The 24,964-nt window shown below is 52.7% G+C and overlaps 10 protein-coding genes across 10 annotated transcripts; 4 read left to right on the forward strand and 6 right to left on the reverse strand.

Annotated features, from left to right (window-relative positions):
- The first annotated feature begins 884 nt into the window (after positions 1-884).
- Positions 885-2,125, forward strand: BDZ83DRAFT_224720 (phosphatidylethanolamine-binding protein). Its single transcript, XM_060501762.1, has 3 exons — positions 885-1,265; positions 1,338-1,849; positions 1,910-2,125. The coding sequence occupies exons 1-3, from the start codon at positions 1,135-1,137 to the stop codon at positions 1,945-1,947; spliced, it is 681 nt and encodes a 226-aa protein (XP_060357440.1). The 5' UTR covers positions 885-1,134; the 3' UTR covers positions 1,948-2,125.
- Positions 2,126-2,347: 222 nt separating this feature from the next.
- On the forward strand, positions 2,348-2,895 carry BDZ83DRAFT_758752 (uncharacterized protein; the record flags this gene model as incomplete). Its single annotated transcript, XM_060515083.1, has 2 exons — positions 2,348-2,356; positions 2,449-2,895. 2 exons carry the CDS (start codon positions 2,348-2,350, stop codon positions 2,893-2,895), a joined length of 456 nt encoding a protein of 151 aa, XP_060357441.1.
- Positions 2,896-3,088: 193 nt separating this feature from the next.
- On the reverse strand, positions 3,089-4,318 carry BDZ83DRAFT_658246 (uncharacterized protein; the record flags this gene model as incomplete). Its single annotated transcript, XM_060511025.1, has 3 exons — positions 3,089-3,702; positions 3,731-3,977; positions 4,019-4,318. 3 exons carry the CDS (start codon positions 4,316-4,318, stop codon positions 3,089-3,091), a joined length of 1,161 nt encoding a protein of 386 aa, XP_060357442.1.
- An 813-nt stretch (positions 4,319-5,131) lies between these two features.
- Positions 5,132-6,702, reverse strand: BDZ83DRAFT_772138 (uncharacterized protein; the record flags this gene model as incomplete). Its single annotated transcript, XM_060515374.1, has 1 exon — positions 5,132-6,702. Exon 1 carries the CDS (start codon positions 6,320-6,322, stop codon positions 5,132-5,134), a length of 1,191 nt encoding a protein of 396 aa, XP_060357443.1. The 5' UTR covers positions 6,323-6,702.
- On the reverse strand, positions 6,565-7,549 carry BDZ83DRAFT_658248 (uncharacterized protein; the record flags this gene model as incomplete). Its single annotated transcript, XM_060511026.1, has 2 exons — positions 6,565-6,650; positions 7,057-7,549. 2 exons carry the CDS (start codon positions 7,547-7,549, stop codon positions 6,565-6,567), a joined length of 579 nt encoding a protein of 192 aa, XP_060357444.1.
- Positions 7,550-8,341: 792 nt separating this feature from the next.
- Positions 8,342-9,542, reverse strand: BDZ83DRAFT_224799 (uncharacterized protein). The gene is made up of 3 exons (XM_060501763.1): positions 9,453-9,542; positions 8,453-9,351; positions 8,342-8,367 (listed from the first exon to the last, which is right to left on the reverse strand). Exon 2 carries the CDS (start codon positions 9,170-9,172, stop codon positions 8,495-8,497), a length of 678 nt encoding a protein of 225 aa, XP_060357445.1. The 5' UTR covers positions 9,173-9,351; positions 9,453-9,542; the 3' UTR covers positions 8,342-8,367; positions 8,453-8,494.
- A 2,183-nt stretch (positions 9,543-11,725) lies between these two features.
- On the forward strand, positions 11,726-13,216 carry BDZ83DRAFT_736326 (Intradiol ring-cleavage dioxygenase; the record flags this gene model as incomplete). Its single annotated transcript, XM_060512993.1, has 2 exons — positions 11,726-12,472; positions 12,564-13,216. The coding sequence occupies 2 exons, from the start codon at positions 11,726-11,728 to the stop codon at positions 13,035-13,037; spliced, it is 1,221 nt and encodes a 406-aa protein (XP_060357446.1). The 3' UTR covers positions 13,038-13,216.
- A 3-nt stretch (positions 13,217-13,219) lies between these two features.
- Positions 13,220-15,345, reverse strand: BDZ83DRAFT_772145 (uncharacterized protein; the record flags this gene model as incomplete). Its single annotated transcript, XM_060515375.1, has 3 exons — positions 13,220-13,866; positions 13,947-14,858; positions 14,924-15,345. The coding sequence occupies 3 exons, from the start codon at positions 15,343-15,345 to the stop codon at positions 13,497-13,499; spliced, it is 1,704 nt and encodes a 567-aa protein (XP_060357447.1). The 3' UTR covers positions 13,220-13,496.
- Positions 15,346-16,556: 1,211 nt separating this feature from the next.
- Positions 16,557-18,349, forward strand: BDZ83DRAFT_772152 (FAD dependent oxidoreductase; the record flags this gene model as incomplete). The annotated part of the gene is made up of 2 exons (XM_060515376.1): positions 16,557-18,151; positions 18,221-18,349. The coding sequence occupies exons 1-2, from the start codon at positions 16,832-16,834 to the stop codon at positions 18,347-18,349; spliced, it is 1,449 nt and encodes a 482-aa protein (XP_060357448.1). The 5' UTR covers positions 16,557-16,831.
- A 1,427-nt stretch (positions 18,350-19,776) lies between these two features.
- Positions 19,777-20,406, reverse strand: BDZ83DRAFT_644539 (uncharacterized protein). Its single transcript, XM_060509760.1, has one exon. The coding sequence runs from the start codon at positions 20,256-20,258 to the stop codon at positions 19,785-19,787; it is 474 nt and encodes a 157-aa protein (XP_060357449.1). The 5' UTR covers positions 20,259-20,406; the 3' UTR covers positions 19,777-19,784.
- Positions 20,407-24,964: the final 4,558 nt, after the last annotated feature.

Below are 24,964 nucleotides of genomic sequence, written 5' to 3' on the forward strand. Positions count from 1 at the left end.
AAATACGAGTTCCTGTAGCGAAGCCCTATTTTGTTTGAAGTGATGAGTATGTAGTGAGATTCGCGATTTCAAAATTTCATCGCTTAGCTACTTCACTTCCAGGCCTCCTTGCCTCTTGTTTTCATCCTTACTTTACTCTTCCCTTCCCCCGACTGACTTCGCAGCATTGGCATTCAACAAAAATCTCTCTCTCATTTCCAGTTCATGGCGATGTTTCCAAAATCGGAGGCCGGATCGCTAGTCCAATGCATTACGGGCCCGTCAATTGCCGCCCTCGCAATAGCTTGCCTATGAGTGGAGTCGTGGTCTGATATGATGAAGAACCAGAGCTTATTGTGTGCTCGCGTGTCCTGAGGGAATGGCATTGACGATGTGAGTGAACCAAGCGGCCTGTTCTCGCATGCGTCCCATCTTTTAGCATGGCATTGTCAGCATTGGGCATTGACGTAGCGCTGAACGAACCACGATAGCGCTTACTATGAGAGAAATCAGCGGAGCGATTTCACCTTCCGGGCTACTAGGTGAGAAATGACTTTCATACAGAAATCGGGCCATTACACGTCGGTGTAAAGCGCCGTTCACCTGACGTTCTCATATTGCTCAACATCACGACTAGGAAAGTTGAGCAATTGACAGCAATCTCATCGCGACATGAAAATGGAGACGGAAGACCAATTGAGATTTTATATCAGTTCACATATCATGAAAAGTCGTGAAGATCAATGAGACCTTTGAGTGAAAGCGGCTGAAATAAAGTTGCGAGACCCATCTGCTTCATTTTAGTGCGCGACCGGTGCGCCGTTGCAGTTGGTGCCGCGGAGCAGGGGTTCCGGGCGGGGGAAAGCACGCCAGAGCGTAGCGGCATGACATCACCAAAAAGATGCTCGCGGCTTTTCCCTCCCTGCGGAAACTGAAGCCCGCGGCGAGGGGCGGCAACAACGGCACAATTCTTCAACGCGTTTGTCTTCCGCATCAATCGTTAAAGAAGAAACGCCCAACCAAACATTCGTCCACAGCAAACTTGCTTGTGCTTGGCTTTTTCTGCCTGCCGCAATCTCCACCGTTTCACTCGGTGTTCATCCACTGTATCGCAATTCGTCTCGAGGACGCGCAACGTCTTACCCGTCATTCGCGATGGCGGGCTCCCTTGCAAGCAAATTCCTGGCTGCGGTGGCTGTCTGCGGCACCGTTGTTGCCGCTGCTCCGACGAGCCAAGATCAATTCGTCCTCAGACCTGCTGCGGATCTGACTCGCGTTCACGAGGAGTACGTGTCTATCATCGGCTCTGCGCCCTACCCATATGCGCCTTTGACAGCTCGCTGACTTGCAGAGAACAGGCTGGACAAAGCCAAGGTCATCCCTCTCGTCTTGGACGACTTTGAGCCCATCATCGGCGTCGCGGCCGAGTGGTCCTCCTCTAATGTCGCCGATCTCGGGAACACCCTGAAGCCTGCCGATCTACAGTCTGCGCCTACTGTTGCCATTGTCAGCGGCTCATCAATGACCAGCGTCATTGCCACGACGTACGTCTTGACTCTCACCGACCCGGACGCGCCTACTCGTAGCAACCCAATCTGGTCAGAGTTCTGCCACTGGATCGCCGTCAGCAGCTCCCCGACCATCTCCTCTGGCATCGAGCCGGCGGATCTGGACGAGGTTATCGAGTACAAGCCGCCGGGACCTCCGCCCAAGACCGGCAAGCACCGCTACGTCTTCACGGCCTGGGTGCCGGCCAACGGAACCAAGGAGAAACTGAAACTTTCGAAGCCGGAGGAGCGCAAGCATTGGGGAGGCCAGGAGGGGCGTGGGGTTCAGAAGTGGGCCAAGGAGAATGGCCTCGTTGCTGTCGGTGAGTTGATACCCAAGCAGCATACTTGCAGTCAAGAAAGGAAGACTGATGACGATCCAGGTGCCAACTTTATTTATGCCCAGAACGAAAAGCAGTGATGCACGCGAGTGATGCTATATTTTGATGTCGACCCGACATGGCCCTCATGATGAGGGCACGAAACCGCAAAAATCAGGATGAGTTTGTGATCACCACCATGGGGAACTTCGTTATGAGAGAATATAGCTATTAATACAGATTGAATCATTGCTACTTTGGAAACTAAACAGTCCCGCAAACAAGCCTCAATCTCTATCAACGACGGAATAGTAATCGACGGAAAACACAAAGTATACACGCGTGCGCACTGTCGATTGACATCATGCCACGCAAGAAACTCATGGTACAAATGAAATGTCCACGGCCAGCCCGAACTTCTCTCACACAACACACATCTATCGATCAACGAAACAACGGAAGCCACGACCCATGTTCGCGAAGTAAAAAAAATCTGCGCTCATGTCAGTTGTGAGTCTAGGAGGAACATTGCAAATGCCGATTTTCACCTGGTACAAGTAGCTCGAATGTGCTCTTCGTTGGCACAACTATCGGCCGCCTAGAAAACCAACATCTTGGTATATGGTGCCGACTGCTTCTCTCTGAAGAACCTTAAACCTCGCGTCGATCACCATGGCCACGCTTGGTTCATACCAGGCCTGACCCCTGCCGACAGGCTAGGAAAGAACGCCTTGAGTGGACAGGCCGATTCGGCATATCTCGGGCTCCTCGGTGCGCGCATGGGATTCGACGCTCCTGAACTGCAAGGCCCAGAGAAGCGTCTGCGGCACGTCCTCAGCCTTGCTCTTGATAAGGAGATCAAGTTGCCACTGGTGACAGTGTTGCTCGAAGCCCGGGTAGCCTTGAAGGTCATCCTTGATCATCTTCTCCCTATGGCCGGTGTAGGTTTGCCCGAAGATCTGCACAAGAACCGGGCCTCCGGTGCCCGGATGGGGTGGTTGTTCACCCGAGTAGGTCCATGGACTATTCGCACGAACAACCTCTGTTAGATATCTGGTTCAGCACGAAGGTATCGATCGAGCGGCGGCAAGGATTTTCATACTTACTTTCGAGAGATGGCAGCAGATGCAGAAAGATCGTGTCAGTCGCTATTTAGGTATGGCAACACTGTTCACGGCTGCCTTAGCGTTCCCTGACGCTTTCCCCTCTACCGTGCCAGCTTAACGAAGACCTCTGGCACTATCAATCGGTCTTGTTGACGGCAATACGACGTCTTTTCGCCCTCGGGCCAGAGTCCTCGCCCGCATCTTCCTCGACTTCGTCTGACCTCTTCCGAACCACAGGGGGAAGCGAGGTACTGAGGGTGCGGCTTCTCAAGCCCAACCCTGAGCTCCCGCTCGCATGGCTGCCACTCTCGCCCACACCTTCAACTTCGTCTTTGACGATAGGTTGACCCGCCTGCTGCCCGAAACTCACAGGAAGGTCAGGAAGTTGGTCGTCATCTTTCCCGTCTTGGGCGGACGGCTCTTGCCCTCGCTTCTGTTTCGCCTGTTGAATAGCGGGATCAGCAGGAGGATCAGTGACAGTAGTCGCCCCTTTCTTCGACTTTACCTTCATGCGCCCCCGCCTAAAGACCTCCCTCTTTCTATTGGACTGACCCGTGAAGGAACACACGTCCGACATACGCATGCAGATGTTGCAGGGGCCAGTTTCCTTCCGAACACATATGTATCCTCCGTTCTCGCATTTTCCGCACTTGGGATCCTGCACCGTCCCTTCTCTGGCGGTCGTTTCGGCACGTTTGTGCTCCTTCCACGTCTTTTCGGCAAGCATCTTTCCGTTAGGCCCGTACTTGCCTACACAATAGCTGCAGGTGCAGCGTACCTTCTCGTTCTCCTTCTTCGTCTTCGACGTCTGGTTGACGACTGCCACGACCGCTGGTTGTGCGGTGACTTGGGCAGCCGCAGGAGCAGGAGTCGCAGCCGAGGCTGGAGCTGGAGCTGCAGCTGGAGCCAAGACTAAAGCCGCACGTTGTTTCGGCGCCGAGATCAAGGATTGTGCACTGCTTTGAGGCGTGCTCAAATGCTGCGCACGCCTCTTGGTTGGGCCATCCGGGAGTAGCTTTCGTCCCCTGGCATTCAGTCTGGGCATTGCTGGGAGCGGATGCGTTACCGAGGGCTCAGGCATCGTCGACGGCCCAGGAATTTTCGAGGGCCCAGGCGCCGACAAGTCAGGACTCTGAGGTGCCTGTAATAGTGAGCCCCCTACCGGGGCCGGGGCCGGGGACGTGACCGGAACTATGACCGGATTGATTTTCCGCCAGGCCAACATTGGCGACACATCGGTCGTCATGATATCGGATATTGGACACTTTTGGTCCCAAGTTCGCTGAAAGGGTCTCGGCCCACCTTCCACCTGTTGCTGCTGCTGCTGCTGCTGGGCAGGGGCAGTGGCAACAAGAATCGGTGCCATCTCTCGAAGTGTCGGCTCCGTCTCGGTGTGATTCGATGTGAAATATTTTTGTGACAGCGTGATCTGGTCAGTGGATGAGTTGGTTGATTGACTGCTGAATGCGAGAAGAGATATGGGGAATTACCGTGTAATGACTCTTATCAACGAGTTTCAGACGGGGATGGAGAATTTTACAGCTTTCTGCGTCTGTCCTGCCCGGGAGAACACAACATTCTTTCTTTTATCCTAAGAAATACTGCTCGGAGATAGCTGGGCTTGGTGTCTCCTACACAATTTGACATCAGCTACCTTTCTAGCCTTTCTCCGGTACGTGCGTATATGTGTGTGTGATATCAAGGGTTGAAAGCAGTTGCCAGCCTCTCTAGTCTTTCTCCGATACTCTCCTCGGTAAGGTAAACATCACAAGCTTTTCAGACAACTACTTCTCTATCCTTTCTCCTATATGTCTTCGATTATTTCAGTTCGTCCTCAGAGAGCCCCAGAAAGCTCACTTCCGCTAGACTAGCGAGACTCTTTGCGGGGGGCATGCTCTAGTCTCCGTGACATAGTACTGTGTGACGTACAAGATCCCCAGCGAACAATGACTGCTTTATGATGCATTTATTCCAAGTAAACGATGTGTTGTAGCATATTTACTCATGCGAGCTTTTACTGATATTTTTGTGTTGAATTTCTACGAAACCAGGTAGGAAAGATTACTTGAGGATCGCGGCGAGTAACGATTTCACAAGTCCTACTTACATGAAAAATATACTCATGCACCATCCGTATATACTAACCCACCGATACTTTCCCATGCTACTGGAGGGAGGTCTAGGAATCAGGCGAGTCTTGAACTCTTCCTTTGCCGGGTGGAGAACCGCATGGTTCACTCGAAAATGACTTCCCACTCTCGCCTGCTGTGGCGTCATTTGAAGACGGACTCCCACCAATGGTCCGAGAACCATCATCGCTAGAGCTACCTTCACGACCACTAGCAACAGGCAGCTCCTCAGCCATGCCTCCAGCAGGAGGGCCAACAGGCGACCGTTGCCCAGCTGGGGAGCTCCTCTTGCTCGCCCTCGTACGTCTCTTCTTTTTCGGCGGTTCCACCACCTCCAATACCTTCTCCGCCTCGTCCGTGTCATTGTCCTCGGCGGAACCCTCCCGCTTCACTTTATTCTGATCTCTCTTCCTTCCTTTCCCTGGAACCGGATTCAAGGAGCACCGCTCCTTCAACTTCATACACCTCGAGCAGACTTTGCCTCCGCTGTAGAAGCATTCATCTCCCTTGTTGTTGGAGAGACAACGTTCGCAGGGTTTGGGAGGCCTCACGCCTTTTTCCCTTTCCTTGTCGGAGCGAATATGCTCCTTTTTCGTCTTGGCGCACTGCTCGATTCCTTCGGGGTTGCTTTCCACGCACTTGGAGCATTTGCAAATCTCCCTTTCGCCACTGGTGGCCTTCGTCTGCGGCTTCTTTTCCGCTGGTTTGGCAGCGTTGGTCCGCGTATTGTTGTTCGCGGCTGCTGTAGATTTCGTCGGCATCTTCTTTCTCGCGGCTGGGACGGCTTTTGCTCCAGTCGCTGGTTTGACCGCTGGCGCTGAGGGAAGTTTTTGATATTCTTTGTTGACCTCTTGATCCTGTTGCTTTTTGGGCTTGCCCGTTGGCAACGGGTGCCGAGGTTCTGGGCGTGAACCATTGTTGCTACCCACCTCTCGACTTTGTTGGACGGAGGGTTTATTGATAGCAGTGAAGCCACGAATGCGCTCCGGGACGGGACTTCGAGTATTCTCCCGAGAGGGAGCCCGACTACCAACAATAGTTGCCGGCGTCCCGGAAGCCATCGTCTCTGGAGAAGGATCCTGCGTTGGCGACGTCAAGCTGACAAGACCGACACGAGCATCCATGCGCTCCTCGTTCTTTTTCACAACATACATCGCCGCTAGTCCCTCTATGGCGATACTTCTGAGCCTTTCTTCCTCTCCCTCCGCGAACAAGGGCTTGACAACGACAGAAACAGCCATTTATCTGAGTTTAGGCTGTTGTAGTGTTAGTTGGGACTATATGAGTACTAGGCAGACAGTCATAGTAGGACGAATGGGGTGAAATCTTACGGTATGGTTTGGATGGAAAGCCGAATACTCAGTGAACGTCGATGACAAGGGTGAGTAAATTATCAGAGTGAAAGGAAACGCATTGCTCTGTCTTTTATTTAGACATGTGACACTTGTCACTGACACAAATTCATCAGGCAATGGAGATAGATTCAGGAAGGGCAGTAAGGGTGTGCGGTTGACGTATCCTTTAGTTCATCACAGATTTGGTATGCAATGAGGTCCACGGAGACAGCTCCTAACGGACAAAGCTCTTAGCCCAGCTCGCCCGCAAGCAATACTCTATGGGATATTGATACAAGAAGAACCCCTTCAAACTCATTCCGAACCCCTGCTTTAATCCCATGAACATGACTCCTTGTACCTGGTGCACTCTGAGCAAGCCTTAAAATTCTCTACCCATTGATAGCATTTGCGCCTATCAATCCCTCGGCATCTTCTGCATTCGCCTCGTGGATTTTCTAGCATGTTGTGTCCCTCAATCTTGTCGGCTGATAAATGTGACCGTATGGTCTCTTTGCTTTTTGGCTTGCCTTGGCCATGACATCTCAAACAAGGGCACTTCCGCATTCTTCCCCCTTCCCTTCTGTCCGAATTGGCGTCTCTCGAAGGGGACCCGTCAATGATATCACTAGCCAAGATACTATCGTCTAAGATGCTGTAGCTTGAAGAGGCTGGAGTGAAAGTGTCGGACATCTCAATGTCGGTGGTCTCGCCGGGAGATGTCTCGTTGTCAGGAGTCTCAGCACGGATGGCCTCATCAGTTCGAACGGCCTTGCTTGAACTCATCGGACTTGATATGTTATCTTCCGACTCGATCTCAATTGAGCGGGAGGTCTTAGACAAGACTGAACCCGGCGCAGTGTTCCTCGATGCATCATCAGTGAAAGCCTGAATTTTCGAAGCAGTATCGTAGACGGTGTCATTCGCCGAAGTGGTTTGTTGTAGATTGCCGGATGGGTCATCGGTTGTTGTAGCATCATCCGCTGCCTCTGTATTCGTCCTTATCTCTTGGTCATGGTCGTCGAATAGGCCGTCTAGGTCTTCAAAAACAATGCTGGGACTTTCTGGATACGGTGGAGACATTCGATGAGCAAGTCCCTCTTCCACGGATAGGCCTTGGTCGCCCGCAGACATATCCTCGTCCGTATGGATTTCCTAACCATCTACGTCCGTGGACTGGGGATCAAACGGATCTTCCAGATGCGCATCGTCTGGGTGCAGATAGTCTGCGTATGAGAACTGTTTGCCGGAGCCGGACATTGTTGGGCAGTTGTGTGGCAACCTTGTGTCTGATCAATGAGCAATTGGGTGATGATTCTGGTAAATCTGGTGGTAGTAGTGGACAATCTGATTGATTCAGAGAATGCAGAAGATGATGATGTGGTCTGGTGGAAGTGCACCATCTCTGCCCACAAGCCAAAGAATGCTGTCATGTCATCAAGTGACGCTGTGCCTTCCTTTTTCTTGAAATCAATGGTCTGGGAAAGCATTGCTGGGCTGACGAGGCACCCGCGACGAGGCACACGACTGCGGCAGGAACTCAGCTACATGTAACAATGGCCACCTGCGAGAGCAGCAGAGAACATAACAACAGATTTGCAGCTGCCCAAAATGAATGGAGATCATATGGAAAGACCCCCCCCCCCTTTCATTGGTATGTCTAACGTCCTTCCTTCATTACCATGCTAGACTCTTCACTGCTTTTCCTGGAGAAAGACTTGATGCCCTTTCCTCTTGCCCTACACAAAAGCAGAAACATCGATGAGCTAACCAACTGCACAAGAACTCAAAAACGGAAGCTGCAAGGTACGCTTCACTCTGAGTGGCAGCTGCCTATTTACTTCCCACCGAATATGTGAGGCAGAGCGCAGGTGGACAGTCTTCAGCACTGACTTGGATAAAGCCAGCCCTTTGGTATGCATGAGGATCCCATCTGCTGATGGTTCGGCAAGCTACTTAGGTAGTTAAGAACTCCGAGGAACACATGAACACAACCTAGCTCTCGGAACAGAAAGCTTCTTGTAGGAAGTTACACACCAGTCTATCGTATGGCCAAGATGTGCACATGTTGCACTTACCTCATTGAGGTGGATCGCGACCAGAGGCAGATCTCCTGAATAGAGCCTGGGTATGGGCCTTCCACCTCATCGAAGTACATCTAGTATGTTCTAGGAAAGAGGTGTTGATTTTCAGCTCTCGTCTCCCGCTAGCTAAGGCACCTTGATGACCGAAAGCCGTAACGTATGTGGACACGTAGTTAAGACAGTAGGGCCGGGTCAGGAGAATGATGCCCCAGTAGTATGACCCGTTCACGTAAGATAGGATCAGGTGCTGTATACCCTGCGGATGTTTCGTGAATGCAATGCCATCGACTTCCAATTCATTGGAGAGGCGTAAAACCCACGACCGATGTTGCTCAATGATATGCTGAATGAACTTCTCACTAGGGTTGTGACGAAGATAGACGTTTAGCAAGATGCTCTCGCAGGTGACACCGAGATCAACTACCGGGGAGCAAGTTTTCTCAGATTGCAAGTGACGCGTTTCGTATGTAGAAATGGGCCGCCCGTAGGATGAACTGATAAAGAGGTCAAGTTTACGAAGCGCCTTCCAAAGCCGCTCGCGTTCATCAACTGCTTCATTCGAAAAATCGGATAGGACATCAGTACGATGAATCCTAAGTAAATAAGCGGCACCGGCAGCCGTGGCCAAATACTTCGAGGCAGAGTCTGCTTTAGATGCGTTGAGCAGATACATGGTGATGTAGATGTATCACCTGATCGAGGAAGTACTGCAGGTGTCCAAATTTTGGGTTACAGCCAGTAGCCGACCGTAGCGAAAGTAGGCAGTTCTGAGAAAACTCGTCCTTATCTTCTGGGCACAGCTGAGCCCCTAGTGCCAGAATTAGGTAGCAAGGGGCGTCCGTTGAATCCGCGCTATCATGAGACGATTTTAGCCACTCGGAAACGGTCGTTTGTAGAGAGTTTCCGTTCACTGCACCAAGCATCTCGCTTGTGCTTGAAATACACCAACTTACCAGATCGCTGGCTTCAGCAACAGTTGGTTTGGCAAGAGGCTCGTTGCTCATTGCGGCGGAAGATTCGGAAAGGCCTGGCTCGGATGGAGGCTGCCGTGGCGTGTCGACCAGTGTGCACGAACCTAGGGTTTTGCCAGCTAGCAAGGGAACGTTCTGAAGAAGGGTAAGGAGAGAAGAGTCGCGGCAGAACGTGAGGCTTAGGTCGGCATCTTGCGACGGCAACCGCGGTCGGGCAAGGGGATGGTGAGGTGAGCTCCCGTCGGCGGAAATGAGGGGGTCCACCGCACCCAATGTTGAGGTAATGTGTCCTTGGGGTGATTAAAGCCGCGAAGGAGAGGGAGTCTCGGGGTGGAAGGGACTCAAATGGCTAGAAGACTCTTCGAAACATCGAGACAACCGTCGTTGGGCAACGACTCTCGCGTAGCTGCATCCGGCCTGAAGCTTCCGCGAGACGCATCGTCCACAGGGCTGCGGGCCATCACAGCGCTCTTTGCGCGTCTTGCAATTGCCACATGCCTTGACGCACCGCTGCCGTTCGGTGGGTGGCACCTTTGCAGTTGGCATGTCTCTTGGCAAAGAGAAGCTTCACGATCGATCGTGTTCGGATTTGGTAAACTACCTTCGAGGAGGCAATAGTTCGGTATGTACCACGGTCGACGAATGATCATGTGGAAGGGCGGCCGCAGCTGCGCATGGAGGCATAGATAGTCCGCTCGGAGAGATCTGGTCGTAGCGCGGAGAATGCGGCCTATTTATCGCCGACTGTCCGCATACATGTAGGTACTTTGGTAGGTAGAAGACGGAGATCGGCCCTGGACAAGACCGAGAAGGTCCGTGAAAGAGACGCCAGATGTCGAGCTATCGTAGCGACATGGGCACTCAGATTGATCGGCTAGCGGCTTCAACTTAACCATGATTGACGTTCGGCCGAATGCAGGTATCGAGGACGGGGAAGCGGGCAAGAGTCACATTCCTACCTACCCCAGCCTTCGCTAGCATTACTTATGGATAGCTGGAACATAGATGTTCTTAGGAATGATTTCGCTAATCTGAAGTAACGTGACCAAACGCGATTTTAAGTCCGGACAACAGGTGTAGTGGCCGATCATGAATAAGTCCGCGAGGTAGTAGTTGAATAGCCAGCCATCATTAAGTCCGCCCGGCGATATTGTAAAGGCTCACGACCCCACATGCCGTGCGCCGCAGCAAGGAACACATCTTACGATCCTAGCGCGCGCTGCATAAGCCCTCTCAACGGTCCATCGCCTCAAATCAGAAGATTTGATTTACCAATCACCCCCGCGAATACAGAATAAGGTTTACAATAGAACCGCATGAGCACTTGGCTAGTTCAACGTACACTCTCGTCAAGTGCAGATTCTGTTGGCATGAGGCCATAGCGTTGCAGACCCTGAGAATGTGGTCTTTGTCCCAGCCTACTAGGCAGCGCGGTTCAGAGCCGGTACAGTACAATTCTTCCAAAAACACTGCGTGCTCAACCAGATTATCGTGTAAGACCTTATAGAGGCTGGGTTCACGGGAAGTCTATCAGTACGGAGGAGTAGTGCGCGGGAGCTGCGATACCAAGGCATTCTTCCGTATATTGAGATTATTTCCGCTGGGAAGTGCCATTCGGCATGGCATTACTAGAAATGGCGAAGCACCAAGGGTGGAGCTGGAGCATTACGAAGACCGAGCATTAGAAATACTATTCATTGGACGGCTTCGTGAGTTACATTAGCTTCACGCTAAGATGAAAACTCCAGGGGAGTAGGGAAGAGGAGACGAACTTATGATGATGAAAACTTGAATTTTGTTGTAGTAGACGCGGCCTACAGACGAGGAGATTTACACTCCTACTAACCGATACCTAAGTTGCCCTATCTGGGAGGGGCTCAAGTGTGTAGAGTGACTGGTACACTCCGGTGGGCCTGACATTTTACGGCGCGACGTAACCAGATTGCTGCCCAGCATAAACGTATAGTGCTGGACAGGGGACCACGATCCTTTGCTAGTTCAACCTTGTGATTTTGTATACAGGGTCGTATCGGCAACGCGGCGAGTTCAAATCCCGCTGACATGAACGAGAACACAATGTGATGGCTAACGGACTGGTTGATTAAGTGAGGAAAGGATCAAGGTGAATGTCAAGGTATACTGAATCTACTGCTTCATGATGCGTATAAAGGGTGCGGTTGTCCCTTTTTGCTTCACTTGCTCAAATCACCGGAGCAAAATCAGTTAATCTACATTCTTTCAAACAGCAGAACAACATGGTTCGACTTCTTACATCTATTACACTCTTTGCAGTGCTCCTCGTCAGCAACACGGCTGCACACCCAGGCGATCATCACCCAGACATATCCCATCTGGAGCGAGAACGAGCCTTCCATAGGTCTGCAGCTGAGGCTGGGGCTGTAAAGATGAGCCGTTGTACCGATACCTTGAGAACCGTCAGGAAAAGCGCCATTCAGCGACGCACTGCAACTTTGGAGCGCCTACGACAAGACAGGGGCTTCGCATCCTCGGCCGGGATCCAGAGTCGTAACAAAGAGGAGGTAGCTTACTATGACTCTCTTAACCATAATCTGACTTCCGTTGTCACGAACGGATCCTACGAAGAGTTGTTTGGTTCCAATGCCTCTTGCGTACTTGGTCGGGCTGAGACGATCGGTCCTTACTATGTCGAGGGTGAGCTCATTCGCAGCAACATCACCGAAGACCAGATCGGCATTCCGATGCACATGGAGTTGCAGTTCGTGGACGTCAACACTTGCAAGCCAGTTCCCGCTCTGTTCATCGATATCTGGGGTGCCAATGCAACGGGCGGTTACTCTGGAGCGGAATCACCCGCTGGCATCAGCGGATTCGGCGGTCTCAACTCTACCTTCTTGCGAGGCATTCAAATCACGGACGAACACGGTGTGGCTAGTTTCGATCTTATTGTACCTGGACACTACTATCCTCGCGCTACTCATACACATATTGTAGCATGGGGAAATGCTACAACATTCGCCAATGTAAGTCCACTGACAATATTTGCCATGTTTCCTTCCTTTTCTGCTTAGCATCGCCCGGATGCCGCGAAGGTGATTGACACCGTTTTAAGAGGCTAACAGCTTGAAGGGTACAATTGCCGGTGGTCTCGCAACTGACGACACATTTATCCGTTACGTGGGACAGCTTTACTACGAGCAGAAGCTTCGTGATGCCGTTGACCCCATCTGGCCTTACAACACCAACACCGATAAGGACAACTTCAAGAATGTGGACGACTACATTCTGGCCGAAAACAAGACGCTCAATGGCAATACGGTCGGTGACTTGGGGGCGTACGATCCTTTCGTCAAGTATGCCTACTTCACGAATGATCTAGCGGATGGTATCTTCGCCTGGCATACCATCGGGGTCGACATGGGTGACAACTTCAACGGAGGCTTCCAAGCGGCCGCCAAATACGAAGAAGATGGTGGAAGGGCCCTCAATGCGTGGGGTGACGGTTCCATCAACCCGTACCCAGCTGTGGTGCCACCCAAGGGGATAGTCTCGACTACTGTGGCTAGTAGCAGCGCAACAGGGCTGTGACAATCCATAGTGCATTGATAGCAGCAAAGGGAGCCACGCAGCAGCGTTGACACTGCAGATGGTGCTCAAGGAGCACGCAACGATCGACTTTATCCTGGTGGTCAAGAAGCCATTACATAGTGGTGCAAAGTTAGAGAATCTCTTACACATAGATGCCATGTAAGCTTGTACTTATCTAGTGAGGGGAGAGGCTGAGACTTACGGTCTCAGGGTAACTGAGATTGAATCATAACTCCCTACTGTACCGTTATTATAGCCCAATATGCTTGACCGGTCAGGCACTGTCCCGTAACCTGTTTGTCTGTATATCAAGTCCTAAAAGACTGGTGATAGCTCGTATATAATTAACAGACACCTCCTGTTCTCTGTAGGGGCTATGATCCTCCTGTCTTTGAACGACAACAGCATCAACTTATAATCAAGCGTGTATGGAAAAGCTCATTCTTTCCACTCACTTCCTCAAGGCCCTGATGGTCTCTCCTCGCTATTATCCAACAGTGAGCCATTAACCTCCGCGCCCTTCGATTTCCTTGAGGGGAATGCAACAATCGTGTTTTCCAGCCGATCCGACAGCGGATCTTCGCCGCCAGTGTCCTGAAGCTCGACGTACTCGGACAGGCGGACGTTGAAGGCAAGGCGCAGAATTGTCGAGAACTTGCTGCTGTACGAAGAGCCTGCCACGACTACCGCCCAAGTACCTATGGTAATGGACAGGATAGTTATTCCCACGGCGACCCCGTAGGCTATCCATAAGGGGGCTACCGAGTAAGTGTAGACGTTCTGGTATACTTCCGTCTCGATGTTGGCTTGGATCGGCTCGTTGGGACTTCTCAATATCGTCAGTTGATGGTCTCCAGGGCTGGATTCTAAGACATTGTGTTGTTGAAGGCCAAGTAGAAAGCAACTCACTTTAGTTCCGTTTGAGATACTAGACTCAATGTCGTGTTAAGAAACATCTCCTCCAGCAACGTAGCAATGTCGTGATTGCCAGACTGGTTTCCAAAGAACTTCAAGTTTTTTGCCAGGTTTGTTATGCCCACCTGCGTATCAATGAACCGCTGAGCGCCCGGACCGTTACGACTGATATACGCGCTTCCAACCAGCATTGAAGAAAATGCATCCATGACCGCTTGGAAGGGTACCCCGACGCCGTCTCTAAAGGTTCTTGTCGATGGGGGACCTACGGCCTGAAGCCAAGGGTCACTGGGCTTATTCATGGTCGTCATTGCCCTGATCTCCTGAACTCCGGACCGGTACATGAACTCAGTATGGTATGAGGCGGTATACAAGGTGCATTTCGTAAACGATTCAATCGACCCGTTGTCCTGGGGTTCAGCAACGTATAAGGAGATTGGGGCATCCTGAGGCCCAGATATTGCGTCTCTCGTAGCACCGTTCTTTTCCGGCAAAAATGGTGAAAGATCTGTAGTTGATCCTGGGATCCAGGAGATATAACGATAACAATAACCAGAAGAGGAACAGCGCTCAGTTGCTGATTTGGTGACATTGATGCGCAATTCGTCATCTGCACCCAGAGCAGAGCATCGGAGGGCTGGGGCTTCGAGGTTCAAAATCCAACTGGCGTTAATGTAGGTAGAAGCCATCGGAGTGATGGTGCCTGATATGAGTGAGCTGAGTGCTGCTCTTCTGACTCCATCACTCGGCCCTGAGTAGGTTGTGGTACGCGTGCCGTCTGTGAGTCGTGCAAATGCCTCAGTAGTGAAGTCGATACTGGGAACCGGGCCGATTATCATGCCCCTTGCCACATCTGCCTTGACGGTCAACGTCGCCGGAGTAAGAAGCGTGGCGAATGGGAGAAGCCTAATATTCCGTATTCCAGTCAGGACAATTGTTCTTGCAGAAAACTTGCCAAGTCAAATACTTACCAGAAGAGAAGCGACAAGAACATGGAAAGTGGGTACAGCACCCAGAGCCTGGCATCTAGTATGTTCAGAGCATTCGACTTGGAGGCCAACAAGCCGTCAATTGAACGGAGCTTTGAAGGGCGGGCTTTGAGAACACTCCATGCGTGCTGCTCTTGCGCCGTGGATATGGCTATGCTAAGGAGAATCTTGGACATGGAAGCCAACAGTGTTCCGAGGGCGATGTTGAGCTGCTGGCTGGTAGCGCCGCCCAAATCGTAGTAGGTCTCTGATGAGGGCGGCGTTCCGGCGAGGCGCCCGTAGAAGCAGTGATGACCGACTGCAAAGCCGACCCCGCCCATCATACTGAGGCACATTGTGAGCGGAGCCTTCCACGCATATAGTTGTTGGCTTTTCAACGCCTCGCCCTTCTCAGAGCTTGACATGGCGACTGACTTGCAAAGGCAGAACGCCGGATCTCTGTCAGGTGGACTTTGAGCAAGAGCATGAACTGCCCAAATACGAAGCGGGGAGATGGAATTGAGGCCTTCTTATCTATTCGTGCCGAGATGGGGCTGAGGCGGCGAAGGTGTGCTGGGCTCCTACACATGCATGTTGGCAGGAAGCTTGTGCATGAGGCCCCTGAGCCAGGCCTAAAGGCGCAGGGTACACATTCAAGGCCCTTTATTTTATTTTATTTTAGCTCTATAGGGAAGCCGTCCGTACGTAAAGACTTCAGGGAAATAGGCGAGACGTATAAGGCATGTCAGGTTGACCTTGTCAGCTCTGATTCTGCTAGTTCGCGCAATCCTTTGATGATTTCCTGTCAAAACATGTACTCATCATGCCTTCCTGCCTATAAGCTTCACGAGGTACCCTTCTGCAGCCTTATTTACGGCTGCTTAAAATTAGAAGTTGGTCAGAGTACTCTGTACTGCGCCTCCACGGCACAGCATTGCACCAACGAAGTACAGCACATGTAGAACGGTTGGATGGCGTGGGTGTGGCATATCGTGCAGGTAGGTAAGTCGAAGAAGCAAGCAACCGCTACTTAAAGATGAAGGGTGTCTTGTTGAGACCAGGTGAGGCGTAGGAGAAGAAGAGAGGCGATGAAGAGCTAGAGCAGAAAGGAGAGGGGGGTGACGACGCGGTGTCGAGCGAAGGCGGACTTGCTGTCGTTTTTACAATAGAGGAACAGACAAACATTCGATTCCATACGACCCTTCGGCCAATGAATCCAGATTGTCAGCTATCAGGGAATTCTGAGCTTTCCAATAGATATGGTCGTGTGTGGTGGCTGAGGGCATTCTCGGTGTAGATATTGGGATGGTCAGGGAGTTAGCTCCCCACGGTTTGGTTTGCGCTTTACCGCCAAGACCTTTCTTCCTTTCAGGTTCTAGTGCTTCTGCATCGGCCATAAAATCATACACAGCCTTTCGCGTGAATATCCATCGCCATGTCGAAGACGTGATCGATATGAGATGCGCCGTGGTCCAGCCATCGCCGGGATGCGCCGATACCCAAACAGGCATGTTTATGCGGACCACCGGGCCCGGAACCCCGCACCGATCATCGCCCGCATAGACTTGCCATATCGCATTGAGTGGGGGAGATGAGATTCCTACCGAGGGACATAGACTCTCGTCCACCACGACCTCCGGATGCTGTGATATCTACATCAATCTGATACGTAAGGGATGTTGAAGAATGTGACACGGCATATGAACATGAATACGAGACTGGGGAACGCTTCATCTCGTGTCTGACGTCAAAGGCAACCTCACATATCTCCCCGCAACGACCCATCCCGAATCTAACTCATCGTTCCTATTCGCGTTTTCCTCATCGCCCTCATGTTTGTCCAAGGTAGTCAACCCTGAGCTCAAGCCGGAAAGATAATAAGAAGAATCCACTCGTCCGTCTGTATCAATCATGGACGAGAGAGCCCGCATCCCCGTTACCCTCCCAGTCCCGAACCCAACGCCCAGCTACTGGCACTCGCCACCGTCCCGTCTCGCAACCTACAACTCCAGCCCATCACCACCCTCAGAGACCGATACTTTGATCATAGGGAGTGGCATCACCGGCGCAGCCATAGCGCACTTCCTCCTCTCCTCAGACCATGCATCGGTTGCGTCCCCGGACATCACCATGCTTGAGGCTCGCACCCTCACCTCTGGTGCGACGGGTCGCAACGGCGGCCACACCAAAGCCGCATCCTACCGATCATTTCTTCATCACGCCGAGACGCTTGGGACAGAAGCAGCTTGCCTCATTGCCCGTCTCGAACTTGCCAACATTCGAGCCGTTCATGCCTTCGCCGCATCACATCTGAAGCACAAGGAGACGGAGAGTAGACCCTGCCAGACGGTCGACGCGATATACGACAAGGCACAGTGGGAATCCGACAAGAAGGCCGTAGAGGCGATGAGGAAGGCCATGCCCGACGACGACGCATCAAAGTACGAGTTTTATGACGTCGAGGAGATGAAGACCCGGTTTCACGTTGCAAAAGAAGGGCTATACGGAGGCATCGGATACGAAGCCGGAAGCATCTCTGGATACCGCTTCACCGCCGGCGTGCTGGAGTTATGCGTCGACAAAGGCATGAAGCTCTTCACAGAGACACCAGCACTGAGCGTCAAGAAAATCGAACAAGGTGTCTCCACGAGCAACCATCGCTGGATAGTCGAGACACCAAAGGGACAAATCAAGGCTCGCCGCGTCATACTCGCAACAAATGGCTACACCGCATTCCTCCACCCGCGCTTCCAAGAAGCCATCGTCCCGATGAGGGGCCAGATCACAGCTCACCGCCCGGGCTCCAAGATGCCAAAGGCGGGCCTGGCGACGACCTACAGCTTCATCTACGAGGCCGGCTACGAGTACATGATCCCCAAACCGGCAGGCACGCAGTTCGCCGGCGACATCGTCATCGGCGGCGGCCTAGTCCGCGCTCCCGACCAAGGGCTGGGCGAGTACGGCACGACGGATGACTCGCGGCTGAACCCCATCATCAGCGCATACCTGCGCGAGACGACGCCGCGCTATTTCGGCGACGATTGGGGCGACGATGTCCCCGAGGGCGAGGGCGGCGGCAGGGTGCGCGCCGAGTGGACGGGCATCATGGGCTTCAGCCCCGACGGGTTCCCATTCGTGGGAGAGGTGCCGGGCGAGGACGGGCTGTGGGTTTGCGCGAGTTTTCAGGGACACGGTATGGTGTTTTGCTGGATGTGTGCGAAGGCGCTGGCGGTCATGCTCGAAGGGAGTGACGGCGGCGCGGAGGAGGAGGAGAAGAAGAAGAACGGGGAGGAAACGAAGGCGGAGGAGGCAGAGAAGCAGCTTGGCAGCTGGTTTCCCGACGCATTTAGAATTACATCTGCACGCCTGGCGCGTAGATTTACAGGGAGGGTGAATCACTCGACGGCTGGATCCGCTGATCGGACATAAAAAGAGACATAGAGACACGGAAGGCATGAGAAATGTCGAGACTTGAGACTCGAGAGTCACTCGCAAACGCCCACCTGACGCCGTAGCGGGCTGGCTTGACTTGGCTTCCTTGCTTTGCTCATTGCGGCTGGAATAGAGTTCGACCGCGCCAGTCCTGGCCGCTTAGCTTAACCATCCCCTCGGATTCTCTCGTATGAGCCCGTTCTGGCGGTCAAAGAAAGAACAGGTATGCCAGGGAGGAGGAAAGGGGAAATGGCGTCTCGTCCGGCTTCCCACAGCTGTATGTAGACAGGTACTCCGTACGTACGAATAGGCAATCAATGTTGCTGTCTTGTTTGCTCTTGGCCCCCACGAGCCGGCGTCGGGAAGACGATCACGAGGTGCATGGGCATATCTACACGGCACACCATGAGATGGGCCACTGCCAGGACATGGCTGGATAGAATACGACTGTGGCAGATTATCGTGACGGTTTGTGGAGTTCCTCCTTCAGCCGGCCACGTTCCTATTTGGTGTCGTCTCTTGTGTTGCAATGAATAAGTCAGGATACCATTGCGTCCAAAAGATTCACTCACGCCAGGTCCAAGTCGCGCGCGTAATTGAGACCGTTTAATGTCATCTGCATGTCGCACAATGCGCGGGACCAGCAAACATTTTGACAAAAAATCCCCACCTGGACGGCGGCACGCCTCCACAGCTCGGAATGGAGGCACTAGACTATTGCACTACGGATACGTACGAAGTAGGTCCCGCCATGTTCGTCCGTCTCTGCTTAAAATGGAGTCATCCCAATCGAGCGGCACAAGCGGGAAGAATCTCGCCAGTGCGCTGGCACGGTACTGCTCGCCTCGGGATCGCTTACAGGTGCAGGTCCAAGGGGGACCACTCGGTTGGAAACAATAATCCACTCGGGGAGAGGGGGGTCACGATGACTGAATGGATGTTGAGGGCAGTGAGATGCAGAAATAGGAGGCCAGACCCGAGAGGCAGAGCTGTGGCGTTCTTGGTGTGCCGTCCTGTTGGATAAAAAGGACTGGACGGCACTTCAGCCATGGTTCGTTAGGTCGGCGGATAGCGTACCCTCCGTCCGGTTAATGTGGAAAGGGATGACAGGCAACACAGCTTATGACGGGTAGCTGCTGTCTGAACGAACCATCCCCGAGAGACCAAGCCTCTGAGTGAGGTGCTTTTGCGAGGAGAGCAGAGCCTAAGAAATGTGTATGCTCGCCTTCTGTCGACAATATCTGGAATACCGCGGGGGACCAGCTTCGATCCAGAGAGTTGTTGGAGTGGAACGGCCTGCGGAGAGCCACCGTACACACACATCGAATGTGACTCTGAGAAGCAGCCATGGCCTCATTTCCGACTCGATGCGTACGGATACCAAGATGGCCGTGAGGAAACCCCGCTCGATCAAAAGTATTGAGGCAGGTGCTTAATGCGGTCCTGGGCATCGTGGGTGCGCAACTTGCGCGTACTGCGCGGGCGCGGCAGCAAGGAAAGAAAAACGACAGGGGTGACTTTGACAAACGCTTTGCCGGCCGGCTTCCTTTGCCCAGCGCCAGATGTTGGATAGACCCCAGCCAGCCAGGACCACAGCTGTACTGCGTACGGACGGATATGCGATCCACCGTTCTGGACACCTTTGACAGGCTGCGAAACCCGAAGGATTCAAGCAGCCAAGCCGTCCGTTGATGAGAGAGAGAGAAACCAGCACACACACAACAATCTGCAGGCAGCCTACAGTTAACCCGACAGAGGGGATAGTGGCCCGCAATTGCAGGCACAAGACATGGAACCACCCAATAGCCCTTCGATTGGGACCGCGCGCACACACGTCGCCAAATGCGGTGAGCGTCAAAGAGGTATCCGTAGACAGAGATGCAGTTGTTATGCGCCTCTGCGGCATGATGTCGGGGCCGGGCGTTGCTCAGCGCGAGAGCGAGGTCATGCAGTGAGTGAGGCTTGGGAATAGCACAGCGTTGATCTTGTCGTGTCTGCCGTTTGAGTCATGTCTACATGTTGCGCGCATATACGTAGGCTGAGCCCGTTTGTAGGTTGACGTGCGTTTGTCACAGGCATCGCAGTCCCCCATTTCGTCGTCATGCTGTGCAATTGCTCATGTTCCGAGGATAACGAGGACCTGGCAGGATTTGTAAAGCTCGGGAGAGAGATTTCTCGGCCCAGAAACTTCATGGTAGTGCCCGATGATTCCGAAGATCTTCATTGCGCCAATTTGGGTTGATTTGCTGCTAGCGGCGTTTTGGAACCTGTTCGACTAGCTGGGTTAAAGAGGTTGCAGCTCGCCTGAGCATGGAAACATGTATGTCCTTACGTATCTGTAAGCTTGTGCCAGACGGGTATGATGGCTGTGTCGTCGGGTCATCAAACTTTGAGGGATAAGCACGCACAAGAGCCTATCTGGTAATGAGATCGGGTGGCATGTGGTCAGAGCAGAGTAGAACGCGTGCGCTTGCGCTTGTACGGCCGAAATATCATGTTGCCCTAACATGCTGTAACTGGTATCGCAATTGGCGTGAGACCATTCCGATAGTTTCCAGTACGGTAATGTTCAGTAATCGGTATTCAACCTTCGAGGCTGTCTAGCACGTATGGGTTTCAGACGGCGGGCGGCTGCGATGTTTGACCGCCTTGGTCGTGGTTATTAGCAGACAGTGCAGTGTTAGGCCCGGTAGTGGTTCGCGATCAACAGTCAAAGTCCAGGCCAAAAAGCAACGGCTTCAGATCGTCGCGTCCAAAGCTATCGAACTTGCTCGGCACCCCGGCTCACGGGCGGTGACTAGCACGTAGTTCCATCTCAGAGGTCCCCTTGAACGAGCACATTTCGTCTCTTTGGATTCGAGGGGGAGGGAGGGGGGGCTGAGACTAAGCAGCTAAGGTAGCTTAGGCCTTTTGTTTCGCCTGGGATGGGATTCCAAAGAAACTGATGGTTTTGCAAATTACATTGTCGACCACGCATGTCACAACGAATCAAGATCTGCAATGGCGACAAGAGATGAGTTACACAACGGGGGCGCAACCTAGGGCCCAAGTAGCGCAACCGACTCTGATCCCCCCTCCTGCGGGAGAGAGAGGCTTAGGTTGAACCACGGACCAGCAGGCACGAGTCGAAAAAGCTGCGGACGCCCAGGATGCTAAGAGGTCATATGAACCTCGCAGTTGGATTAGAGCATCGCAGCTTGCCATCCATCTCAGTACCGTCTGGTCCTGATTTGGTCTGGTTGTCTGGGTCATCTCATGATTTTCAGTCTCTTGTTCCATCCAGGGTGGAGAGGAGAGTTGATCTGAAGCCGACGGTGTGAAGGCAAAATGAGAAATGACCTGACGACGGAGATCTGCAGTGGTCGTTATTCCCGGTGCTAGCAAGACGACCGAACGCCCGTTTGCTTCGGGCGGTAGGTAGATGCAGATTGTCGGGTGGACGAGAAGACGGGACCGAAAATGATATGCCCTGGAGGGAAAACAGGGACGAGTCACAAGAATCGCGGCGTTTGCCTTGGCGGCACACAGACGTAACGGCGGCCGGCGGTCAAGCCCGGGACTTACAGTTGCGTCAACTGCCATTGGGTCGACGCCAGATTAGACGAGACGAGACGATGTCGCCCTGTGTCGCTCGATGGATGGGATGTCGATGTGAGTGACAGCAGATGGGAAAGGACGGGGTTGTGGTTGTTGTTGGTGGTCTGGGGGGGGGGGGCTCCGTTTGGGGTCCGGGAGGTCGCATCCGAACGTGGCATTCAACGGGTTGTAATAATGCAATGGAATGGCAATCGCTTGCATGGCGCGGGAAGTCACGACGTGTGATATCAAAGCTACTTGCATGGGTGGATAGAATGGTGTAGTCATAATCGCTTTCCGTACTCCGATCCGTATCAGTACTAAAGAGCGAACTTTGAACTTTGAAGTATCAAAACCTGCCTCGGCCCTTGATGCCGTACGCCAGATGCAGATAGGGACAGGATTGAACTATTGGAGAAACGACCACTCACCTGAAAGGCTAGAACGATGCAACTGCCGACTGCCGAGTGACGAGCGGCGTAGAGGCATGCGATCTTCGCTGCAAAGGAAGGACTTTTGGGTGGAAAGAAACACAATCGAAGCCCCCTCCATGGACTTTGCCGCTTACCAATGCCAGCATGGAAGTCCTATCGAATCCATAAAGTCACTGAATTGTTGAACCCAGTATGTTTAATACTAACTTGCAAAGCCTCTGGTTTCACATTGGAATACGTCTGACCATAGGGAATACTGAGCAAGTCTTTGAGGGATAAATCAGCTCCTCTCGTAAACGTCAACATCTCCCAGCCAGTGAATTACAAAATACTTGCGGATCTGAGAGACTCGGAGAGAGTGACCTCGATGGGCCGGCCCCCCTTCTCCCAAGAAAAGCTTCCTCCCGAGTCCCGGTCCAGCGTGCCATTCCTCTGGGAACATCCACAAGAATGGCTGGGGCCCCTAGCTGCCCTGTTGTCCGTTGAAGGCGTGCAGACCAAGTTCTCTGTATTCGTAGAGTTGCAGCGCTTTATCCGTCTCATGTCCCTTTCCGTCTGGGGGGGTGTCTAGCAGTACTAACAGTGGGCAAAGGGGAAGGGGAAAGAGCATCCAAAGGACAGGGAATGGAGGGGGTGTCGGGCTACCAGATGGTGACATTGCGTCGATCGAAGAGAGACATGAATAACGTTAAGGAGAAAGCGGCAGAGCCAAGTATTGTTCATGTATACATCTCGACCTCGGCATGCCCTCTTTGAGTATCCCACCACAACCCATTCGATTTCTCGACCCTCCCTGTACCGCCAAGAAGGATAATCTGGGCCTCAGCCCCCACAGAAGGGACAAGTTCAAATCCCGAAATCCAAAGTCCCACTCTTTCTTTGGGTAGTGTGTTCTTACAGTGCTCACTTTGCACCTGTTCTCCGTACCTCTCTCTGTACGATACACACACACACACACACACACACACTCGTTACGGACGGGATATGCTCTACAGCACAGATTGAAGTCTCTTTAAACGTGCTGGGTCTCGTGTTTTTCTCCGAACGTAACCTCCATGCGGCGAGTGGCTATCAGGTCATACCTGAGTTACGGGCTGTCAGGTTTGACGCATGCTTTGTGTGGAACGTCAAGATGAGGGGGAGAATTCCACGTAGCAGGAAAGGCCACCCGAGCAAAACCTGGGCCTCCCATAATCTTTGTGGCCAGAGAAAAGCTTCATATTTACTTTTTTCTTCTCTCTCTCTCCCCAGTCGAGTCGACGAATCGAGCTCGATGCAGGACAAACGGGCCAGACGGCGACGCTTCTTCCCTCCCTCTCTGACCGTAACCGCTGCTGCAAGGTTTTTGTGATATCTGACAAAGGCTTGAGCAATTGCGGGCAGCGCTCTGCTGGATTGGGAGGAGGGGAAGACCCAAGCAGCGCCGACGAGGAGGGGCAGCCCGGGTCCGGGAGCATGGACATGGGTTTCTCGTCAACGACTGCCAGTGACCGCTTCTCGGGAGCCAAGACCTCCAAACCTTGCCTTGCTCTGCTCGTCGGTTGCTTGAACTGTGCCATTGTAGCATCCGTCAAGCGTCAACGCTGTCAGCATGTACCTCTGAAAGCAACCTTGGAAGAGTCAGAAGTGAGGCTTTCCTCACACCGCGCGAATGATCGATCACTGAGCGGCCTTCCTTTACCATGGTAGTGCGAACTTTGCGCCCGTTTGATGGGCGGCGGATGGTATGGATGGTCCTTGCTGGCGGACTCGGTCACGGACATTGAACTGTGACACTGACAGCTGGATGAAAGGCCGCCAAGTTTTCGAAACACTTTTTTTGCTTTTCTTCTCTTCCCAATGGACTGGATTGCTAAGCTTCGGCACTCGGTCAATGTGTCGGGGGAAATCGGTGGGCAGAAAAGCACTGGCAGCTATGGGCAGAGAATCCTACCGCACTGGAAGTGGAATGATATCGATCATCTCAAGTTCGTTTGCTGTGGTCCATCCATATCTTCGCCTGTGGGTTGATGGGCTTCGTGGGGTCCAGCGATAGTGGTATGCTTCTTCTTCGGGACGTCGCGCAATCTCACGCAATCTCTGCGGACCCCCATAGTTCAACGGATGCATCTGCGTGATCTTGTCTGGGCTGGATCTTGCTGGAGACTTTAGAGACGGGGGTCCCCCATCAGAAACCGAAGAGCCGCAAAACATGACCGTCAGACGGTCGGCCATCTTGACGGTACCGACGGGTCGACGGCCCCCCGGTCTTCAGTTTCGACCGAGCTTCGGCGCTCTGTGCTCCGTGCTCCTTGTCCCAACTCTTGAGCTTCTTGGGTGCTTGGTCTCGAGTCTTGACTATTCGTGGGATACAGGGTAGAACACTCAGGCAATTTCTGATCTGAATGTTTGTGAAACTGGAATTGAGGAAGATTCAGGATCTGTTACGTTATTGTTTGGAGGATTCTTCGACATCGTCGAACTGAGCGCCGTTGAGACGTTTCGAAACGCGCTACGTGGCACTAGCACGACCCACCGCGTGGCGATTCTAGGCACGTCCCGACGCGATGGATCGCGAGCTAGATTCGACGTCCATCACCGTTGCGAGGGATGTGACGGCAGC

This window comes from Colletotrichum acutatum (genome assembly GCF_030867785.1).
Source record: "Colletotrichum acutatum strain CBS 112980 chromosome Unknown BDZ83scaffold_262, whole genome shotgun sequence".
Classification (NCBI taxonomy): Eukaryota; Fungi; Ascomycota; class Sordariomycetes; order Glomerellales; family Glomerellaceae; genus Colletotrichum; species Colletotrichum acutatum.